At 31.1% G+C, this 18569-nt stretch overlaps 3 protein-coding genes and 1 long non-coding RNA gene across 8 annotated transcripts in view; 2 read left to right on the forward strand and 2 right to left on the reverse strand.

Annotated features, from left to right (window-relative positions):
• Positions 1-1522: 1522 nt before the first annotated feature.
• LOC105108536 (B3 domain-containing transcription factor VRN1-like) lies at positions 1523-5175 on the reverse strand. 3 transcript variants are annotated; one of them, XM_011002867.1, is made up of 4 exons: positions 4847-5175; positions 2455-3070; positions 2163-2362; positions 1523-2073 (listed from the first exon to the last, which is right to left on the reverse strand). In XM_011002867.1, exons 1-4 carry the CDS (start codon positions 4904-4906, stop codon positions 1804-1806), a joined length of 1146 nt encoding a protein of 381 aa, XP_011001169.1. In that variant the 5' UTR covers positions 4907-5175; the 3' UTR covers positions 1523-1803. The 3 variants fall into 3 exon arrangements, with proteins under 3 accessions (XP_011001169.1, XP_011001171.1, XP_011001170.1); XM_011002869.1 differs by lacking the exon at positions 4847-5175 and adding an exon at positions 3879-4030; XM_011002868.1 differs by lacking the exon at positions 4847-5175 and adding an exon at positions 3345-3872.
• Positions 5176-8438: 3263 nt separating this feature from the next.
• LOC105108558 (uncharacterized) lies at positions 8439-10117 on the forward strand. Its single transcript, XM_011002903.1, has 4 exons — positions 8439-8663; positions 9120-9443; positions 9606-9722; positions 9812-10117. Exons 1-4 carry the CDS (start codon positions 8661-8663, stop codon positions 10115-10117), a joined length of 750 nt encoding a protein of 249 aa, XP_011001205.1. The 5' UTR covers positions 8439-8660.
• Positions 10118-16407: 6290 nt separating this feature from the next.
• On the forward strand, positions 16408-18459 carry LOC105108538 (uncharacterized). The gene is made up of 3 exons (XR_839074.1): positions 16408-16667; positions 17513-18338; positions 18385-18459. It is a non-coding gene; the product is annotated as an uncharacterized LOC105108538 (long non-coding RNA).
• Positions 17874-18569, reverse strand: part of LOC105108537 (uncharacterized) — a 10828-nt gene continuing 10132 nt past the window's right edge. Inside the window, exons 15-16 of one of the 3 annotated variants that reach the window (XM_011002873.1) lie at positions 18353-18499; positions 17874-18301 (exon numbers count right to left, since the gene is read on the reverse strand). In XM_011002873.1, the coding sequence (XP_011001175.1) occupies positions 18377-18499 (123 nt within the window). In that variant the 3' untranslated portion in view covers positions 17874-18301; positions 18353-18376. Of the gene's footprint in view, positions 18500-18569 lie in introns of all 3 variants that reach the window. The other 2 variants (XM_011002872.1, XM_011002871.1) reach the window with 2 other exon arrangements.

The raw sequence follows: 18569 nt of genomic DNA on the forward strand, positions 1-18569 counted from the left end.
TAGTATTGCTATTATTTATAATTTATACAATTAACCTCCTTGTGGTTCGACCCCGGTTTTGCCGAGTTATTTATTACTTTGACACTCCAGCACTTGAAAGAAGATATCAATCTTTTGGTTGTGTCATTGGGCCAAAGACCAACCGAGTCCTACAAGACTTGATTGGATCATGGCCCAATCGAGTCTAACACACTTGGTTAGACCATGACCTAACCCAGTCCAACACACTTGGTTAGACCATTACCCAACTTAACTTTATATCCATTTATTTATCTCTCATTTCTTAGCTCAGTACAGTGTTGTTTACTATTTATAAATGGTGTTTACTATTCAAGAATAGTTTTTACCATACAAAGTTGATTCAAAATAAGTCCCTGGTCCCTAGACTGGATGAGATTAAGCTCCATCCCTTATCTCTCTCTCATACATTGCTCTTTTATCCCTTAGCTCAGTATAGATTAATTTACTATTTAAAGACAATATTTACTATTCATTAGTAGTGTTTATCATGCAAAGCTCGATCAAGATGGGTTTGAGTCCCTAAATTCGATCAAATTGAGCTCCACCACTCTCTCATTGTTTTTTCTTTTTTTCCTTGCTTGATTTGGTCGAGCTACCTTGTTTTTTTATTCATGAATAATACTTGATTAATAGTACTATTTACATGGTACTATTAATAAATAATATATTTTTTCATATATTTTTATAGATATTTTTTTGGATATTTCTTCATTTATATATTTTCTAACTTTAAAAGAGAGAGAGGTCCATATAATTATTCATTCAAGAACACTATATTTACCATCATCAGGAGAACATATTTAATGATATAGGAACAAACAAATTTCTTTTCTATATAAAATATCATTTTTATTTTCTTGAATTTACACTTACTTGTCACTTAAGAAAAAAATCCTCAAATATTAACTTAGATATCAGAATATTTTTGGTTTCATTGAAAACTTATTTAATAGATATAACTTAGACAGAACTTCTCATTAAGAAAAGTATACATTTTTGTACGAAGCTTTTCCACGACTTTGATTACAATATCGTACTGTCTGTTCCAAATTCTTTGATTACAATACAGGGCTGGCAGGTTAAAAAATGAACTGGTCAATGTCCCCTGTCAAATCATGGTCCAAAAGATTCTGTTAATCACTGCTTTAACTTAAACATACCCTTATACACAGAAGGTGGTCACTCCCCTCTATAACAGACATGCATGCATATTTAACTCTCGTGCACAGATACTTTGCTGGTACTTCGCCCGAAACAACAAGCGTCTTGATGTTGAGCACATAGTTCGCACGAACCTACAAAGACGGTTCCCTACACGAACTTTATACCTAATTAACATTTATTTGGAAAACTTTTACTCAGTTTTATACTAAGGGAAGATGGCTTTTACATGATATTATATTCACTGTAGACGATACCAAACTCTCTTTCACCTTCCCTGAAATAAAAAGGCAAAATCCCAACAAACAAGCAAAGCAGTCCATGGACGTAGGGCAGTAAATGATACTTCAAACAATAGATTAGGCCTAAGATCTGTTGTTCAGCTCCATTGAGTTCAACTGGATTGGACAGTATATTTACAGGCCTACTCAAGCCACAACTTTATGTTCAAGCACCTAAACAACTGAAAGTTCTACAAACTTGCTCTGACATCAAACATTTAAGTACCACAAACCACAGCCACAGATCATCCGAATTGAAAAGGGCGTTACTTCATAGAGTTTACCAATCCAGACTAAACATCAAATGTCTATCTAATTTCATGCAGATGGTATCCTAAAGTTAAGGATGGTTCATAAGTCCACCATCTTCGAGAACTCGAAATACTGTAACTTTCAGCACGACATCCCTGGATTTCAGCAGCTCGAAGACACACACATCACCTTCCCCTAAATTATTCTCCAACGTGAATTCATACCATCCCTGGCTAAATTTAGCTCTGCCTCCTCTGTAAAGGCAACGAACTGGCCACTGTTTCCCATCAGGTAACTGAAGTTTCATAAACCCCGAAAGTCCATTTAGATTCTTCTCTGCAAAGCCAGATGGCAAATACTACAAAAAGAAAAGGAACTGCATCATTATGCAAAGCAAAGTATGCCGTGGATTGCAAATTTAGCATGGCAGATCAGTTAATAACTCACCATAATGCAACCTCTGTATAAGTATGATGGTCGTAGGACAACCCTACAATAAGGATTATCAGGTGCATATGCTTTAGCTGCATTCATTGCTCTTTCTCGTTCCTCAGCAGTGACAGTTCTCTTTCTTGCAGAAGCACTTTCATAAAATCTAAAGCGCATTTCACCATCATCTTCGTTTGGAGATGACAGCTGCTGCTCATCTGCAGTTTCATTGAGTAGCTCAAAAAATGAGAACTTTCAATACTAATGGCATAACAAGATGAAAAAGAGGATCTGAGTTAAAAGAACTCACGGGGATCAACTTTCAGCCTTTTCCTTCCACGTTTTTTCAGTTTTGGTGTTTCTCCATCTGGGCTGTAGAGTTTCACTTCTTCTTGAGAATTCTTATGCTCGTTGTATTGAGCAAATACATTTCGTGCTGATTCATTGGCCACTTGTGAAACATTAGCACTCTTTGTTAAGCGCATATTCTCTTCACCACCCCAATTTAAGCAATTATTAAGTTTAGATCCACTAAGCAAATTCTGCAAGGCAGGAGGATTGTAACTTTTGTTGACCATCAGTTGTGTGGTGGGGGTGCCTGAGCTTGCAGCACTGTCATCATCTTCCAATTCTTCAAATGCAAGATATATTTTCCCACTAAGAGAGTTGGAGTGATAATTTATCTCAGAAGTGGGCAAATTGAATATATGAACATTAAAAATTGCATTCCCTTCATATTGAAAGATCAAAAAGTATCCAATGTGTATAGCGAAGCGTTCCACAAATTGCTGCCAACCATCATGAAACCATAATTTTTCATCAGCTTTTATTAATCCTATGCGAGACACATGACCACCGGGAACAATGAGTCTCACAAAACTCGATATGTCATGTCCAAATTTCTTGACAAAATTATCTGGGATCCTCTGCAGAAAACCAAACCAAGTTAGGCTCCATTTTCCCCAAAGGAGAATCAAATATTTTGTTCCCATAATGTAGTGTTGCAGATGATGATAATGTGGATAAGCTCAACTCAATAAAAGATTTGCATAAGGTTGGAATTTCCCATTTCCATATAGTTGACAGCAACTCTACAATGAAATGTAAGAAATTGTCTCCAAGTAGGCTCAAAATTTTAGAACACTAAGTAGAACGATAAAAATAAGCTTTGTTTTGTGAGCAAACAATAAAGAAGAATACCGAGAGGTCCAAAAGCACATTCATCTCCAAAGGCCCAAGCATGATGGTGTTTTATGATTGCTAATTTCATGAGCCACTCAAACCACAAAGTACAATATCAATTGCAGGCTACAGTTGATCCTGGTGAAACTAATTGTTTTTGTTTTAATTGAAAATGATTGTTTTTCTCAATGCCACCACTTGTTTCCATACATGACATCTTCTAATGAGAACACATCAGGTTCGGAAAGATAAACCATCAGACAAATTTAATGCACAGCATACAACAGAACCTGCAAGCTCCTTGTCTAGATATCATCGAAATAAATAGGAAATGAAATCTAGACGTTGATGCTTTTTTCTAGAGGACATAATCAGTGAGCTAAAGAAAGCTTTTCAAATCTCTAGAATGATTGAAAGCAAAGTAGATTCATTAAAAACAATTACATGCTTCATTTTGTCCGATTTTACTATCTTGGAATAAAGTGACAATCCAGTACATCAAAACAAATCGAGACGTCAACTATTATCATGCCTTATTAATTTCCAAGAAACCTTATGAAGATAAACTAAAACTTCCATGTTGTGGTGGAATGTTATGCAATGCAAGAAGGAAATGCTATTCTTCTTCCATTCCCTTGCAGTGAATTGTCATACATACAGTAGTTGAAAGCTAACGCCTTGTTTTCTTTTTTCTTTTTGCAAAACTATAACCAATTTAAATTAGCTGAATCATAGTATTCTAAACTTTTGGTGTAAATAATTTTCAACAAGCCAGTAACCACCTTGTTTGATTGAATCAGAAACAAACCTAAACAAAACTCTACAAGCTGAACAAAGGATTTCTTCCAACAATATCTAAGCAAACATTTCTTTCTCTGACATAATTCCATTCATGGACTCTCGATTGAATTATCAATTCTTAGCATCTCAAATTAATTTTTTTTTTCAAAAGATATTTTCCAGAGAAAAATCCTGCTGTACAAAAAACTGAGCTAAACAAAAAGCTACGAAAGCAAGAGAATAAAAACCCAATTCCAGTTGGCCTTCCTTCACATAGTCCACTCCTAATAAAAGAAAAAATAGGGTTCTTGTCAAAACCAAGAAAAAAAATACAACAAAGAAGAACGAAAGAAACAAAATCTTGACAGCTTTGACAAAACGAAGAAAAAGAACACAACAAAGAAACATGAAAGAAATAAAATCTAAACAACATTGACAAACCCTTTACTCTCTGGTATCACTCTGAATATCTTATCATCGAAAGAAGTTCTGGGTTTTTATCATTTCACAAATTATATCACCAACTTTCAAACTTCATGTAAACCAAGAAAACACATCAACGAAGCAAGACATAAGAAAAATCTAAACAAAACCCTTTTACTTAACTATCACTCCATTCAATCTCATCCACCGCAATCATTTCACAATTTAATTCATAAAGTTTAAACCCTTATCAAAACCTCACCTGAGAAGCAATAATACAAGCATGTAAAATAAGAGAAGGAAAGGTTTTTATATACCAGTCTCTTTTCTCTGATAGTGCCAGGGAGAATTAGCTTCTGAAAAAAAGGTCTAGGCATTTTTATTCGAGATTTTGGGTACGGTAAGAGAGGGATGGAGGGTGGGAGTGAGGGAGTGAGTGAAGGAGGCAATTTACATAATGATAAAGATCTGATTGAAAGATGAGTTTCTTTGATTTCAGATCTGCTCCTTTTCTTACACAACACTAAGTGTTTCCTAGTCAAATTGTTTTAAACCTTTGGAAAAAAAAACAAACAAACCTTGATCTAAAGGTGAACGAGTTGTGTGTTGTTTCCGTGACTCATTGAATTGGACATGTTCTGACTCGAAATCCTGACCCAGGTAAGAAGTGCTAATTATAGGTTAATTTTTTTAGTTGTCTTTTTCCTTTTTTGGACAATACGGGACAATCATTAAAGCGTAGAGAGAAGGATCCTCTGCTTTGTACTTTGTTGTACTTGTTTAATCTCCGCCGTTCGATTTGTTGACTAACCTGCTCCTTCTTCCTCTGCAAAAAAAAATGGAAATTCATGCTTAGACCTGGGGCTGGGAGTATGGGTTAAAAAAGCATCCCTCCTCGGAACAAAAATTTATATTCTTTACGGAATCTATATAAAAGTGGAGCAGAGATGGGCAAGAACAGTCAACATATTTGATGGGTTTATCTATATATACGAAAACAATTTATATTCTTTACCTTAATTAATCTTGTTTGATGGGTTTAGATTATTATTTTTTTCCATGGTTTATATTCTCTATTCAATGAAAATCAATCATGAAAAAAACTCATACACCTGCCCAGAAGATCCAAATCCTATGAATGGAGGTATTGAAAATTATATATTATAGTGTGTGTGTGTGGATATAGCACTTTCCACGTCAACGCAGGGTCCACATGGTGATCTTGAAAGCAAATTGTTACAATGCACTCATGTCACTGTGGTGAAAACAAAATGTATATCAAGATTAGGATTTGACTAATACGGTTAAATTGAGTTTTTTTATATATTTTTTTTAATTATTTTTTATTTTAATTTTTTAAAATTAGATAGATTAGAAATTAAAATTTATAATTTTTTTTATTTATTCTTAATAAAATTATCTCGGTTTTATGACCCGAATTGAGGGTTATACCAGTTAACTCGAGTTTATTATTTTTTTAGCTGATTTTTTAATTTTATATTTAATATTAAATTGATTGAAAATTAAATTTTATAATTTATTTTGTTTTGCATTTTATAATGTTATCCTAAATTAATGAATTAGATCAAAAATTTGATTAGTTAACTCAAGTGTTTTTTAGTGTTTTTTTATTTGATTTTTTAAATTTTATCTTTTAATATTTAAATAATTAAAAATTAAAATGTATAATTTATTTTGATTTTTTATAAAATTATCAAGTTTTATAATTCTTATTTGACGAGTATTGTTTTCATTTTATTTAGTATGTATAGATTATTAGATCAATTTTAGATTAAAGTGATATAGTTTTGAATTAAAAAAATATTTATAAAAAGAACCAATCATGTTAAGTTTTATATAAAGGTTTGACCGGTTATAAAGTCATCAATTTACCCAAATTAATATCCAAAGTAATTTAAAAATAAACTCAACCTAAAGCACGGTTTAAATCAATCAATACCAAATCAATTTATGGAACAAGATAAGATTTAATAACTATGATTTAAACATGTGATAGCAATATCGAACAGTGAACAGATTGTCATACGTGGAGAGGAAACAGCAATGTGTACTTTGACAACTGCCTAATGTGCATTTAAGTGGCATTTACCAACCGACGGAAGATGGCTGTCGTGGCTGGTGGCTTTGCCATCGTGTTCCTTTCTCCTGCCAATTCCTCGGGACTTGGGTGTTTTTAATTAAAAATAATAATTTTATGATTTAATTAATTAATTTAATAATTTTTTATTTATTTTTTATAGAGTTATTATAATTTTATGACCTAACTAATTAATTTAAAAAATTAATTTAAATTTAATCGAATTGTTACATTCCATTTTGGTGTCAAAGAGGCAAAGTGACTCGGTTTGGATTTGTAGTTGACTCGGTAGAACCCGAGAGCGAAAACTGAGTCAAGAATGACCCCACCAATATCACCATCGGAGACACCTTTATTTCATGACTGGGTTTCTGTACACGTGTCAATCAAGGGTGAGTAGGGGACCACCAGGGGCCTGCCCTCTACCAAGTATTGGAGAGAGCTCGCCTCAGTGGCTCAGTTCCTTGTGGGTGGGGAGTTGGTGGAGAAAAGATTACTTTGCATCATTTACACTTGGAGAAATTGAGAGCGATGGGGTCCACCGATTAAGAATTTGTTTGAACATTTATTTTTTTTATTAAATTTACTTTTCAAATTTGATTCCCAACATTAATTTAGGACACCGATAATTTTTTATTCGGATTACATCAGAATGTTCTAGTCCTATTTATTTATTTTTATTTATTTTTAAATTCACGTATGGATGGACATAACAATTTGTTTAATTATAAAATTTCTAGGAATTGATCTCCAACTTTATTTTATGCAATTAATTTTATATTTGTGACATCTTTACAACATTGATTTCAATTTAGATTGCTCGAGAAATTTCATATCTCAACTAATTTAATTTAGATTGATTTATGTTGTTTTAAAAAATATTATTAACTTAAAAATAGTATTGATTTATGTTGTTTTAAAAAATATTAACTTAAAAATATTTTTTATCCAAACAAGTAAAAACTAGCTTGAACAACAAATTAATTTAGAAATCAAAGAATTAAAATCTATCTTAGAGCTTGAATTAACATGAAATTTATTTAGAAATTTACTTGCTATATATAATCGGCCTAACTTAACAAGGTTATATCTGATCAAATTAAATTTTTGAGTAAAAATAAATTTAAATAATATTTTTTTTAATTATAATACTTATTAAAAATATATTTTACTCTAAAATCAAATGAAGAAAGAGTAATTTATGAATTCTCGAATGAAACTTGAGATTCTCAAATTTGATCCCTAATAGACAACTCTATTAGATGACGATAATTTTTATATTTTTTCTATGATATTTGGACTCTTATACATATATCCTATCGTCAAGAATATTTTACGGTATTTACAAGAAAGCAATCCGTCGGATCCCGAAGACCAGTAGAGTCAAGTGACCTGGAAACCTACTGATCAGTGTTTTTAAGGTTGTTAATCCGGTCTAAAAGCTTGGGTTAATTTTAATATTTTTTATAAATTAAAATAATATTATTTTAATAAAAAATAAAAAAGCAGATAATAGATTACAACCAGATTTTACCGGTGCTAGCCGAGTTTATAACTATTCTTATTTTTTATATACCCAGCCTAATTTTAACCCTACATTAGTTAAATTCTGGATTGACTTGTGGAATTGGACTGAATTTTAAAACTATGTTAAACCAAAAACAACTGAAAAGGGAAATGGATGACTGATTAACCGGCCAGTCATATATCGAAACCCCACTTGTAGAACAAATGGAGACAGGAAAAAGCTTGAACTTGCTTCTAATAACGGTTAGGGGCAAGATCCACCTGGTTCGCCTGTATAACCGCCTGGCGCGTTTTTTGAAGTCTCCTATGTAACATTGAAAGAAATCCATCAAATATTTTTCCCACGTTAAACTTTGCAAGATATAATCCCATCTGTGTCCTGTCTTCTTGTCCGTGTTCAATTGGTGACCGTTTATCCTCAACCACGAAGACAAAAATTTGATCAAAGGAATCCTATTGAACCAAGAACACCATTGTCTTTGTTTCGAGGATCATTCATTCGGACCATGGTAGGTCTCCGTTTTTATCTTGAATCTCTTTATCTATAATCTTTTGCATATTACGAAATCACAACGTGATAGTTTTTAATGATTGAATTTAGTTACAGAAATCAATGTATAAGATTTTTGAGGGGGGGTGATTTCGGAAACAATATTCGGTGAAAGTAGTATTTGATCTCATTAGCTGTTAGTTTGCGTTCATGATTGTAACATTGCTTGGTTCGTGTATCCGATTTAATTATATCTCTAGTGATTTCGCATGTCATGCTGTTCTTTCTTCTTCTTCTTCTTCTTCTTTTCTGCCTTGTTATTACCGTATTGAATTTTTGGTTATTATCAATGTTGAATTTAGCAGATCTGTATTTTGTTATCTTTTCTTTGTCAATTTCTGAGTGCAGTCTTCTGTTTAATAGATCTGTATTTTGTTATCTTTTCTTTGTTAATTTCTGAGTGCAGTTCGTGCAGATGATAAAGACCATGTTGAGGCACAAGATAGCAACACAGATGATAGTTAAAGTGATGGTGATGTTGATGATGATGATGATTGCTATAAATGCTGCTGATACCAATGAAGTTTTCGACCCTTGTTCAGATGCTATGGTACAAAAGTTCGATGGTTTCACATTCGGTCTAGCATTTTCAGATAAGGATTCTTTCTTTTCCAATCAGGTTCAACTTTCTCCCTGTGATAGTCGTCTAGGCCTGAGTAAAAAAGCACAGCTCGCTGTGTTTAGGCCTCAGGTTGATGAGATTTCTCTGCTTACCATCAACAGCAGTCCTTCCGACCCGGTATGTAATAAGGGGTCTTTGTTTGTGCTGCTACGAATTAGTAATAGTTCTTGAAATTCATGATAGAGCTACGATTTCTTTCATTGAAACTGCAAGAAAGAAACTTCAATGTTATTTCATATGTGAACTGCAAGAAATGAATAATACGCACAAACTTTTCAGGGCGCTCCTGGACCGCTCGGTAGCCATATGGTAGCATTTGCTGGGAGGAAGCATGCAGCAAGATCATTTCCAGTGATGATTTCTGACAATAATACGATCATCACCAGTTTTACTTTGGTAAAATCATTAAACATAGTTGTGGCTTTCCTTTCTGTTATTTTCTGCGCTGGATAGTACATTGACATCAGAAAAGTATTGTGTCTCAGGTCCTTGAATTCCAGAAGGGTACCCTTCAAAACTTGTATTGGAAGAAATTTGGATGTCAATCATGCTCCAAGGACTTTGTTTGCCTCGGTGGTGAAGACTGTGCATTACCAATCTCAAAGTGTAAGAGTAACAGTGGTGCTAATGATTGTGTTCTGAGCATACAATTAACATTCTCAGGCACTGACAAGAATCTTCAAGCGCTAAATTCGTGGTATGAGGTGTCTAATCTCCGGCAGTACTCTCTGTATGGTCTATATTCCAACATTCGGGACTCTCTCGTCGGCCAGTTTGACGGGCTCCTTTAAGCGTCTATTCCAAGCTAACAGGTTATAGCCATCTTATGTAATGATGGGTTTGTCAGTGATTCAATGTAAGAGAAACATACTACTGTTTTTCATATGTTCGTCTATGTAGTATCATACTCATAAGTGAGGAACACGGATTTGGCTAGTTTTATATTCAATAGAAACTTGAGTTTTTCTTGTTCGAGATCTTTAGGAGAACAAGTATAGCAGGTATGGTTTGACAATCTAAATTGCATTTTGGGTGTTAGTGGTGGATTAGCAGGAAAAATTAGGTTTTCTCGTGCATTGCTCCTTCGCGTAAAAATAAGACGCACCTTTACAGCTGTGTTGGGGTGTGTACGGTGTGTTGAATGACGAGTTTTTTTCTTGGATTGACGAGGGTTTGAATATATTAGAATTAATTATAAAATTATAATTTAAAAAATCATGAAATTATTATTATTGTTATAGTAATTAAAAACTTATTGGTTTATAAAAATTTATATAAAAAGATTGATTATGCACAAAAAAAAATATATCATTTTTTATAGTATCTCCGATGAAAAAGCTAAATGAAGAGATAAATTTAAAAAGTAGTACTTTTAGCTTTTAATTTTGTATTTGTTCACTTTAACAGCTTAGGCAAACGAATAACTATTTTAATTATTTATCCTTTAAAGAGTTATTTTTATATTTTTTTGTAAAAATAGCAAAAAATAATGACTGCTGGCCAATGGCTATTTTTATAGTCGTTGGCCAACAGTTTATTTTTTTTTCTTTAAAAGCATAAAGAAAGAACTTGTAAATTTTAAAATCTTGTATTGTACCTCACCCTTCTCTTAAATTTAAAAAAAATAAGAATCAATTATTTTCTGGTTAATTAATAGCATTGGTTGTGTTAATTAGTTAAAATTAAAAGGTATGCTTGTTTAAAAGCTTTTTCTATTTTCTTTTGTTATATCTCTTGATTTTTTAGATCTTTTATTGTGAAGTTGATATTTATGATGATTTTTATTTCTTTGTTATTTTATGTTTTTGATATAGGTTAAGGAAGATAATTTTTTATTTATGTTGTTATCTTTGTCAAAATTGAGAGAAAATAATAATAATAGCTGATATTGATAAAAATATAGAGTGATATATTTAAAATTTATTTTTAATCATCTATTTTAATTTGAAGTCAATTATATTATGTTTTGTTGAAAATGCAATTAAATCAATATATCAATTCTCTTTTAGTTCCAAAAAATATTATAATTGTTATGTTAGAACAAATAGAAGGCAATGCTTATTATTAATTTACATGTATGAAAATTATAAAATTACTAGACATTGAATGTGAGCTTCTTTTACACTTTTATAAGGTTTTAACTTGAGTTTTTTTTTAAATGTAGATGGATTCAAATTTTTCAAGTTCTTTTACCAACTTTCTTATGAGTGAGTCAGAAGAGATTCTCTCTCAACCAAATGATTATAATCAATTAATTAATGACTTAACATGTTCGAATTTAAATGTCTATATAGCAAAAAAATCACAAAGAAGTAAAACTTCTCACCAAAAGATGATTGTTTACTTGTCTCTGCATGACTAAATATAAGTAAAGATTCAATTACAGGAGTTAAACAACAAAAAAAAAACAATTATGGGCTTAAGTACATGCTTACTTTGTAAAGAATGAAGGAAACTTAAATAATCGTTTTCAAATAAGCATTTTAAGTAAATGACAAGAAATAAATAGAGAAGTCAGTAAAGTTATTAGATTTGTTACTCAAATTAAAAATCATTAGTAAAGTTAAATGACTGAAGAATTGAGGGTAATTTTAATATTCATTTTCATGTTAAATTGTTTAACATATATTTTAACATTATTTAATTTCTCTAATTTTTTAGCAGATTAATAATGCTCGATAAATATATATTTCTTGCGTTGGCAAACGATTTCATCTAGAATGTTATTGGGTTATCTTAAGAAAAGAACTCAAATGGTAATTTGAGTGTGCAAGTCAACATCAAAGGTTAAACAAGAAATAAAAAAGTCATGTCAATGCAAGTTCGGTTTCATCAGCTCCATCTAAACGATTTCATCTAGAATGCTATTGGGTTATCTTAAGAAAAGAACTCAAATGGTAATTTGAGTGTGCAAGTCAACATCAAAGGTTAAACAAGAAATAAAAAAGTCATGTCAATGCAAGTTTGGTTTCATCAGCTCCATCTACCCCTGATTCTGTTAGTTTAGAAGAAGATAATGAACCATTAATTTATCAAGATAGACCAATTGGTCAAAAGGCTGCAAAGGAACGACTTAAACGTAAACAAGGAAAAAATAAAGCTGGGGAAGTAATTGTAACAAATCTCTTACAACAATTCAAAGATACTCTAGTTGAAATTGTAACAAATCTGTAGGCCAGCTGGAGTCTCACACTCTCTCTCTTTCTTTTTATTTACTTACAACAATTCAAAGATATTCTAGTTGAAATTGAGGATTAGAAGAAATAAGACTAAAAAATCATGTTAGAGCAACAAGTTATGATGATTTAACAAAAACAAGATAAACAAGAATTAGACAAAATTCAAAAAGAAGAACAAATTATGAAAATATATATTTCTAATTTGAATCCACTTTCTGCAGTATATTTTTAAAATAGAAAGTTAGAAAGTATGCAAAAGAAGGGTTTTAATTTTTAATTAACTAGATTGATTTATTGTTTAGTGTAATGTATTTTTAATTAAATATGTAGAAATTTCTTGATTATTTTAAATGTATTGTTATAAAAGTGGTATCAATTCATAATACTTTTATGAAGTTCTTCTAACACTTAACAATAATAAGTATGACTAATTAACTTAAAATATAACAACCATAATGAAAAAAATATAAAAAAACTTGAAACTTATAATGACATAAGAAGTTCAAATCTAATTATTCTACTTATTGTCATATTGTTTCCACAAATGTTAAACCAAATCTTCTTGTAGTTAAGAGTTAGTTGCTCTATCCTTGATTCGATTATGAGTTTGAAAAAAAATCATGTAATTCTGGTATTTTACCATGTAATACTATTATAAATGAATTGACTTCATGTTTATGATCAAATCCAAGGTTCATTGCTCTTTCATCATCAATAATCTCCTTCATCCTCAATAATTATACTATTCATTATTATACAAGCTTTCATAATATTTGCAAGCATTTCTTCATCCCAGTATCGAACAAGTCCATGTATAATTGCAAAACGAGATTGGAGTACCTCAAATGTCCTCTCCACATCCTTTTTTACAGACTCTTGCTTACTTGTAAAATATTTTATCTTTGCTTTTAATGACCTTGGGATTGTCTTAACAAAGGTTGATCAATTAGGATAAATCTCTTCTGCTAAATAGTATCTCATTGTATATTCATGCCCATTAATTATATAATTGACAGGAGTAGTTCGACCTTCAGCAAGTGCAACGAAGATATGTGATCAACCAAGAACATTAATATCATTTAATGATCCAGACATTCCAAAAAAGACATGCCATATCTAAAGATCTTGTGAAGCCACCACCTCTAAAATTATAGTTGGTTCACGACAATGACTAATATACATCTCATGCCATGTAATTTGGTATTTCTCTCATTTCCAATGCATACAATCAATACTCCCTAACATCCTTGGAAATCCACGTTACTCTCCAATTGATAATAATAGACAAATATCGGCCTTATTTGGTGCCCTTAGATACCAATCACCAAAAAATTTTATGATTGCATTGATGAAAGCTCTAAGACTTTCTATCGCAGTGGTTTCTTCAATTTGAAGATATTTATCAATAAGATCTGTAGAAATACCATATGCAAGTATTATGTGAGCTACAATTACCTTTTGAAAGTAAGATAAACTAAGAACACTAAGAGCATCTGTTCGTTGTTTGAAATATGGATTATAAGCTTCCATTGCATTTGCGATCCAAAGAGAAAGACGCAACTCATCCTAAATCTTTTTTGAAATTAACTTTCAATGAATTTAGGATTTTCAGCAAAATAATCATTATATAACCTTAACTCACTTTTCTTTCTATTATGATTGACAATATTGTGACTAAGAATAGAACCACGATACCCTATTTTCTACCCTTGATTATTCTATTTTTCTTCAGCAACCACAATGGTAGCAACTTGAAAAGCAAACACAGGAGTGTCTTCATCAAAATTAAAAGCATCATAAAAATTATAATTAGAATGATTCATGATGAATTATAATTCAATATAATAAAGATTGGAGAGAAGAAAATGATGAGAAAAAATGTTAAGGTATATGAGAATATTTATAGATGGATTGTTTTTTCAAATTTTAAAATTTTAGAATGTTAGCAGTTATTTTTTAAAAATTTTAAAATTTAAATTGTTGGCGGTCATTTCTTCAAAGCTTGAATTTTTTAAAATAATTAAAAAATCAAAATTTAAAATGTTGACTGTTTTTTTCAAAGTTAGAATTTGAATTTACTTTTAAAAAAATTAAATTTTTAATAGTAACATATAAAACTGAAAATTAAAAATATTCATATAAATAAATTTTAAATTATATCTTTTAACTTTCATATTACGTCATTAATTTTATATTACTTTTATAAATTACTCATATTAATTATATAATTAATAACAACATAATTATATTTTATATAAAATATGTAAATTAGTTATATAATTATATTAAAATTAATTTAACATAAAATATATTAAAATATAATTGGTTTTGCTAAATAGCTTTTTACCATTGGAATCCACATAATCAAAAAAACTATATTTACACTATTCAAAAAGCCATTTTATCCGTTTGGCTCTTTAATATAGCATTTTTCATTGGAGATGCTCTTATACACCTTACTTATAATAAATTGTATTATTAATTGTTTGTTTTTTAAGTTATGTTTTTATTTGTTGGTCTATCTAAGATTTTAAAAACGTATTTCTCTGTAATGAAATCTTTATCTTATGAATTTGAAGTAGAACCTTCCTAGTAAGGAGTTTTCTACTTTATCAAGTTAAAACTCAATAATTTTAAGGATTAAATTTTAATGATGTATTTATTTTTATTTTTATCTTTAATACATGTAGATATATTTTACGATATAATTTTATACTCAAAATATTTAAGTCTACAATTAATTCCTAACATTTTATTTTTTTAATTTATTTAATTTAATACTATGAATATGTATTACATTGTAAAATTCATATCTAAAATACTAATTAAACAAATTATTTGTTGTGATGTTTTTTAAATTTTGATCAAATCATAATAGATAATCACAAACTTGTTATGATACTCATTAATTAATTTTTTGTATTTCAATATTTTATAAAATATGCATGAAGATTTCTAGAATTTGACTGTATGCATACAAATAAAATATATTTTTTTTATTTTTTAATAAGAAATTTTGGATTATTTGTTTTTGTATTTTCTTGAAATTTTAAAGAAAAGTGATTATATTTAATATTGAATCAATATATTATAATATAAGTTTACATTTCAAATATTAAGTTGAAAAAAACATGTGAGGGGCTGATAAATAATTTTAAAATGATCCCTAAATATTTTTAAAAAAAATAGAAATCATTTGGGGTTTGTTTGGCAAAACAAGAAAAAAACAAAAAAAAACTATTAATAGTTCATTAAAATATGTTTGTCAAATACATCCTAAAAACAATAAATATATTTTTTTTTCTTTGTAAAATCTTTCACAATTAAACAATACTTTAAGCTTAGAATGGGCTTAGTTTAGCCACGTGAACTGGGTTTTTAGCTCAAAATCTAAACCAAAAAATTAAACTGGTATAAAAAATAAAAAAAATAAAAATTAAAAAAAATAAAAATATAAAAAACATTTTTATAAACCTAAAAATTAAAGTATTATTATAAATCAAATCTAAGATACAAAAAATTCAATATGAAAAACTAATACATAATTAAGCATTAACAACCAGAACAAATTTTGATTTTCAACCAATAAATCCAATATTAAAAAACATTACCTAGTTATTAAAATTTACTAAGTATCAATTGATTCAAAATAAACTTCAAAAAGTTCAAATGATGGTATAAAACAAGTATATATGGATATGAATCTCAACTTAAAACCACAAGTAAAGCTAAAGCATTAAAAAATGAATGGGAAAAAAAAAAAAACTTAAGAACATTCAAAGAGAAAAACCCATAAATTCATTCCAGACCTAGAAAAGAGCAGAAACCTGGAAATTGCATTCAAACCAAGAAAAAAAACACCTAAGCCTTGCAAGTTGCAACCATAACTTAGACATATTTGCCAACCATCCAAAATGACAAAAAACAAGAATCAGAAGAAAAACAAGAAGCAAATCCTATCACCCACACGAAAACGAAAATTGCATAACATTTTTTCATTGATTATTCCTTCTTATAACCACAAACATCATGTTTATAACTCAAATAAGCCCAGCCAACCTCCAAAATAGTCTAAGACCAGCGAAATTTTTAACTCAACTTGATCTTCTTTTCAGAACCGCCTGTTAAGGAACGACGACTCTCAATGTCATCCCCTGTAGAGGTAATGACCAATCACTATATCGCTTTCTTACTGCTTCAATGCATGCTCAGTGCTCCACAGAACAAAGCTTAACTCCATTGAATATGGTAATGGCAGTAGTCTGGTTCAGCCACAAATAATTTTTATCTGTTCTCAATCTTTTCTGTCATTTTTTTTCCAAGCCATTCATGTTCCATCCACAATTTACTGTTGTTTACCTTCTCTTTTCCTTTCTGGAATAAGGTTGTGACTTCTTGATTATGAAAACATGCAATTTCCCCATTGAATCACCAAAAGAGTCACTTGCTGTGATTTCCCACTTGATTAATTGGCCTAGCACAGGTAAACCTCTTCTGCCGGTGCTCAGAATGGCTAAGCTGCTTTCCTTTTTATTTCTATGTTGCTTCTAATTTCTCTTCTCTATGATTGATTTTATGTTGTTTCAAGGTCTCTTCACTCTCACTTATTAGCTCCTGTGATTAAAGTTCAGCTCTTTTCCCCAAACCTTTGCGCACCCCTTCATGTGTTGATGCTGGCTTACTTATCACAGCTGCCTGTCTTGCTTATTTTTTTTTCAGTTTTTCCCATCTCTTCCCACCATTGTTAGAAATGTTTTGCTTTCGAGATCACATTTCAAATGTTCCATAAAGCGATTGCATGATTTTCTCAGTTGTTATTGGCCTTCCCCCAACCCATCCCTTGCGTTTGAGAGAGGCATCATATGCTATGCTATATGAAACATTTTTTCTTATTCGCTCATTTTCTTTCTTTATTTGATTCAGCACAAGCGCTGCGCTCTATCCCTTGAATTCCTGTAGGTTTTCGATTTCTTATATACATGAACATGCTTTTTTTCCACCCTGCAGGAACGCCACCCGTTTTATTTGCAATCGACACTTGCAAATTCCTTCGACTCTAGGAGGACTAGCTGCTTTTGATGAGTCAATACACGCTTTTACAAAGCGGCAAATGAAGTGGCTGCACCGGTCCACAGTTCTTGCAGCTTGTTGCGGTCTCCATCACTTTTTGTTAGCGTCTTCTTAGTCTTTTATACATGTTAGAAATATGACACTCTACCTTTTAAAGTGCATATATCCACTCGAAAGTACATAGATTCCGTCATTTCTTGTTTTCAATGTTGCTGGTTATTCACTCATTTTCCTTTATATTCTTCTCACTGGATTTTCCTTAGCGGGCAACTTATAGCTAATGTGGGCACATGCGTGTAAAGGAGAAGAAAAGAGAAATTTTATTGCCTCGCAATCACGTGACACGGGGAAGAACCAGTTTGGGGTAAAATAATCCATCACAAAAAATCAATTGCAAGATCTGCGACAGCACAAAATCCCCGTGACATGGGGTACTGCTTGGATTAGCAGGAAACTATATACAAAAAAGCATCACCATCCTCTATACAAGCTCTAATTTTCAACTTCTGTGCAATTTGATTATTCGAGGGGTACAGCTAATGGCCATGGTACAACTTCTGTGCAATATATCACTAGTCCTGTTTGGCATTCGTAATACCTCACCTGATTGTTCTTGTGAACAAAAATGAATATGATGGGCAAACCAAATGGAACCATGTAATCTGGTGATCCTTGGAAGTGGCTATGATATTTTTAATTTCATCATAGCTGGTACGAATAATCAACGGCTTCATATTGATGAAGCCAAGAATGTGCTATGCAGGTGGAGCACGGCTTAGTAGTGATTAAACCAAGAATTTGCTATGCAGGTGGAGCACGCATCTTCTCGTTGAGACCCAGCAAAAGATCCCGGAGCTCAGGGAAAACTGATATAACTAATAGTTCAAGTATTCCATATGCAAGCTGCTTCACACAGATAGTAGACTGCAACTCAAAAAAGAAATTATATCAGTCAGTTCACAAAATTCATTTTTGAGGGGGGGGGGGGGGGGGG

This window comes from Populus euphratica, unplaced genomic scaffold (genome assembly GCF_000495115.2).
Source record: "Populus euphratica unplaced genomic scaffold, PopEup_1.0 scaffold192.1, whole genome shotgun sequence".
Classification (NCBI taxonomy): domain Eukaryota; kingdom Viridiplantae; phylum Streptophyta; class Magnoliopsida; order Malpighiales; family Salicaceae; genus Populus; species Populus euphratica.

Bases quoted from the DNA above. Each gene is read 5' to 3' on its own strand.
- LOC105108536 (XM_011002867.1), bottom strand. From the start codon at position 4,906: ATGCCTAGACCTTTTTTTCAGAAGCTAATTCTCCCTGGCACTATCAGA. The intron at 3,071-4,846 runs GTATATAAAAAC...GGTTTTCTGCAG, and splicing joins CTATCAGAGAAAAGAGACTG to AGGATCCCAGATAATTTTGT. The intron at 2,363-2,454 runs GTGAGTTCTTTT...ATGAAACTGCAG, and splicing joins AAGGCTGAAAGTTGATCCCC to ATGAGCAGCAGCTGTCATCT.
- LOC105108558 (XM_011002903.1), top strand. The intron at 9,444-9,605 runs GTATGTAATAAG...CAAACTTTTCAG, and splicing joins ACAGCAGTCCTTCCGACCCG to GGCGCTCCTGGACCGCTCGG. The intron at 9,723-9,811 runs GTAAAATCATTA...ATTGTGTCTCAG, and splicing joins TCATCACCAGTTTTACTTTG to GTCCTTGAATTCCAGAAGGG.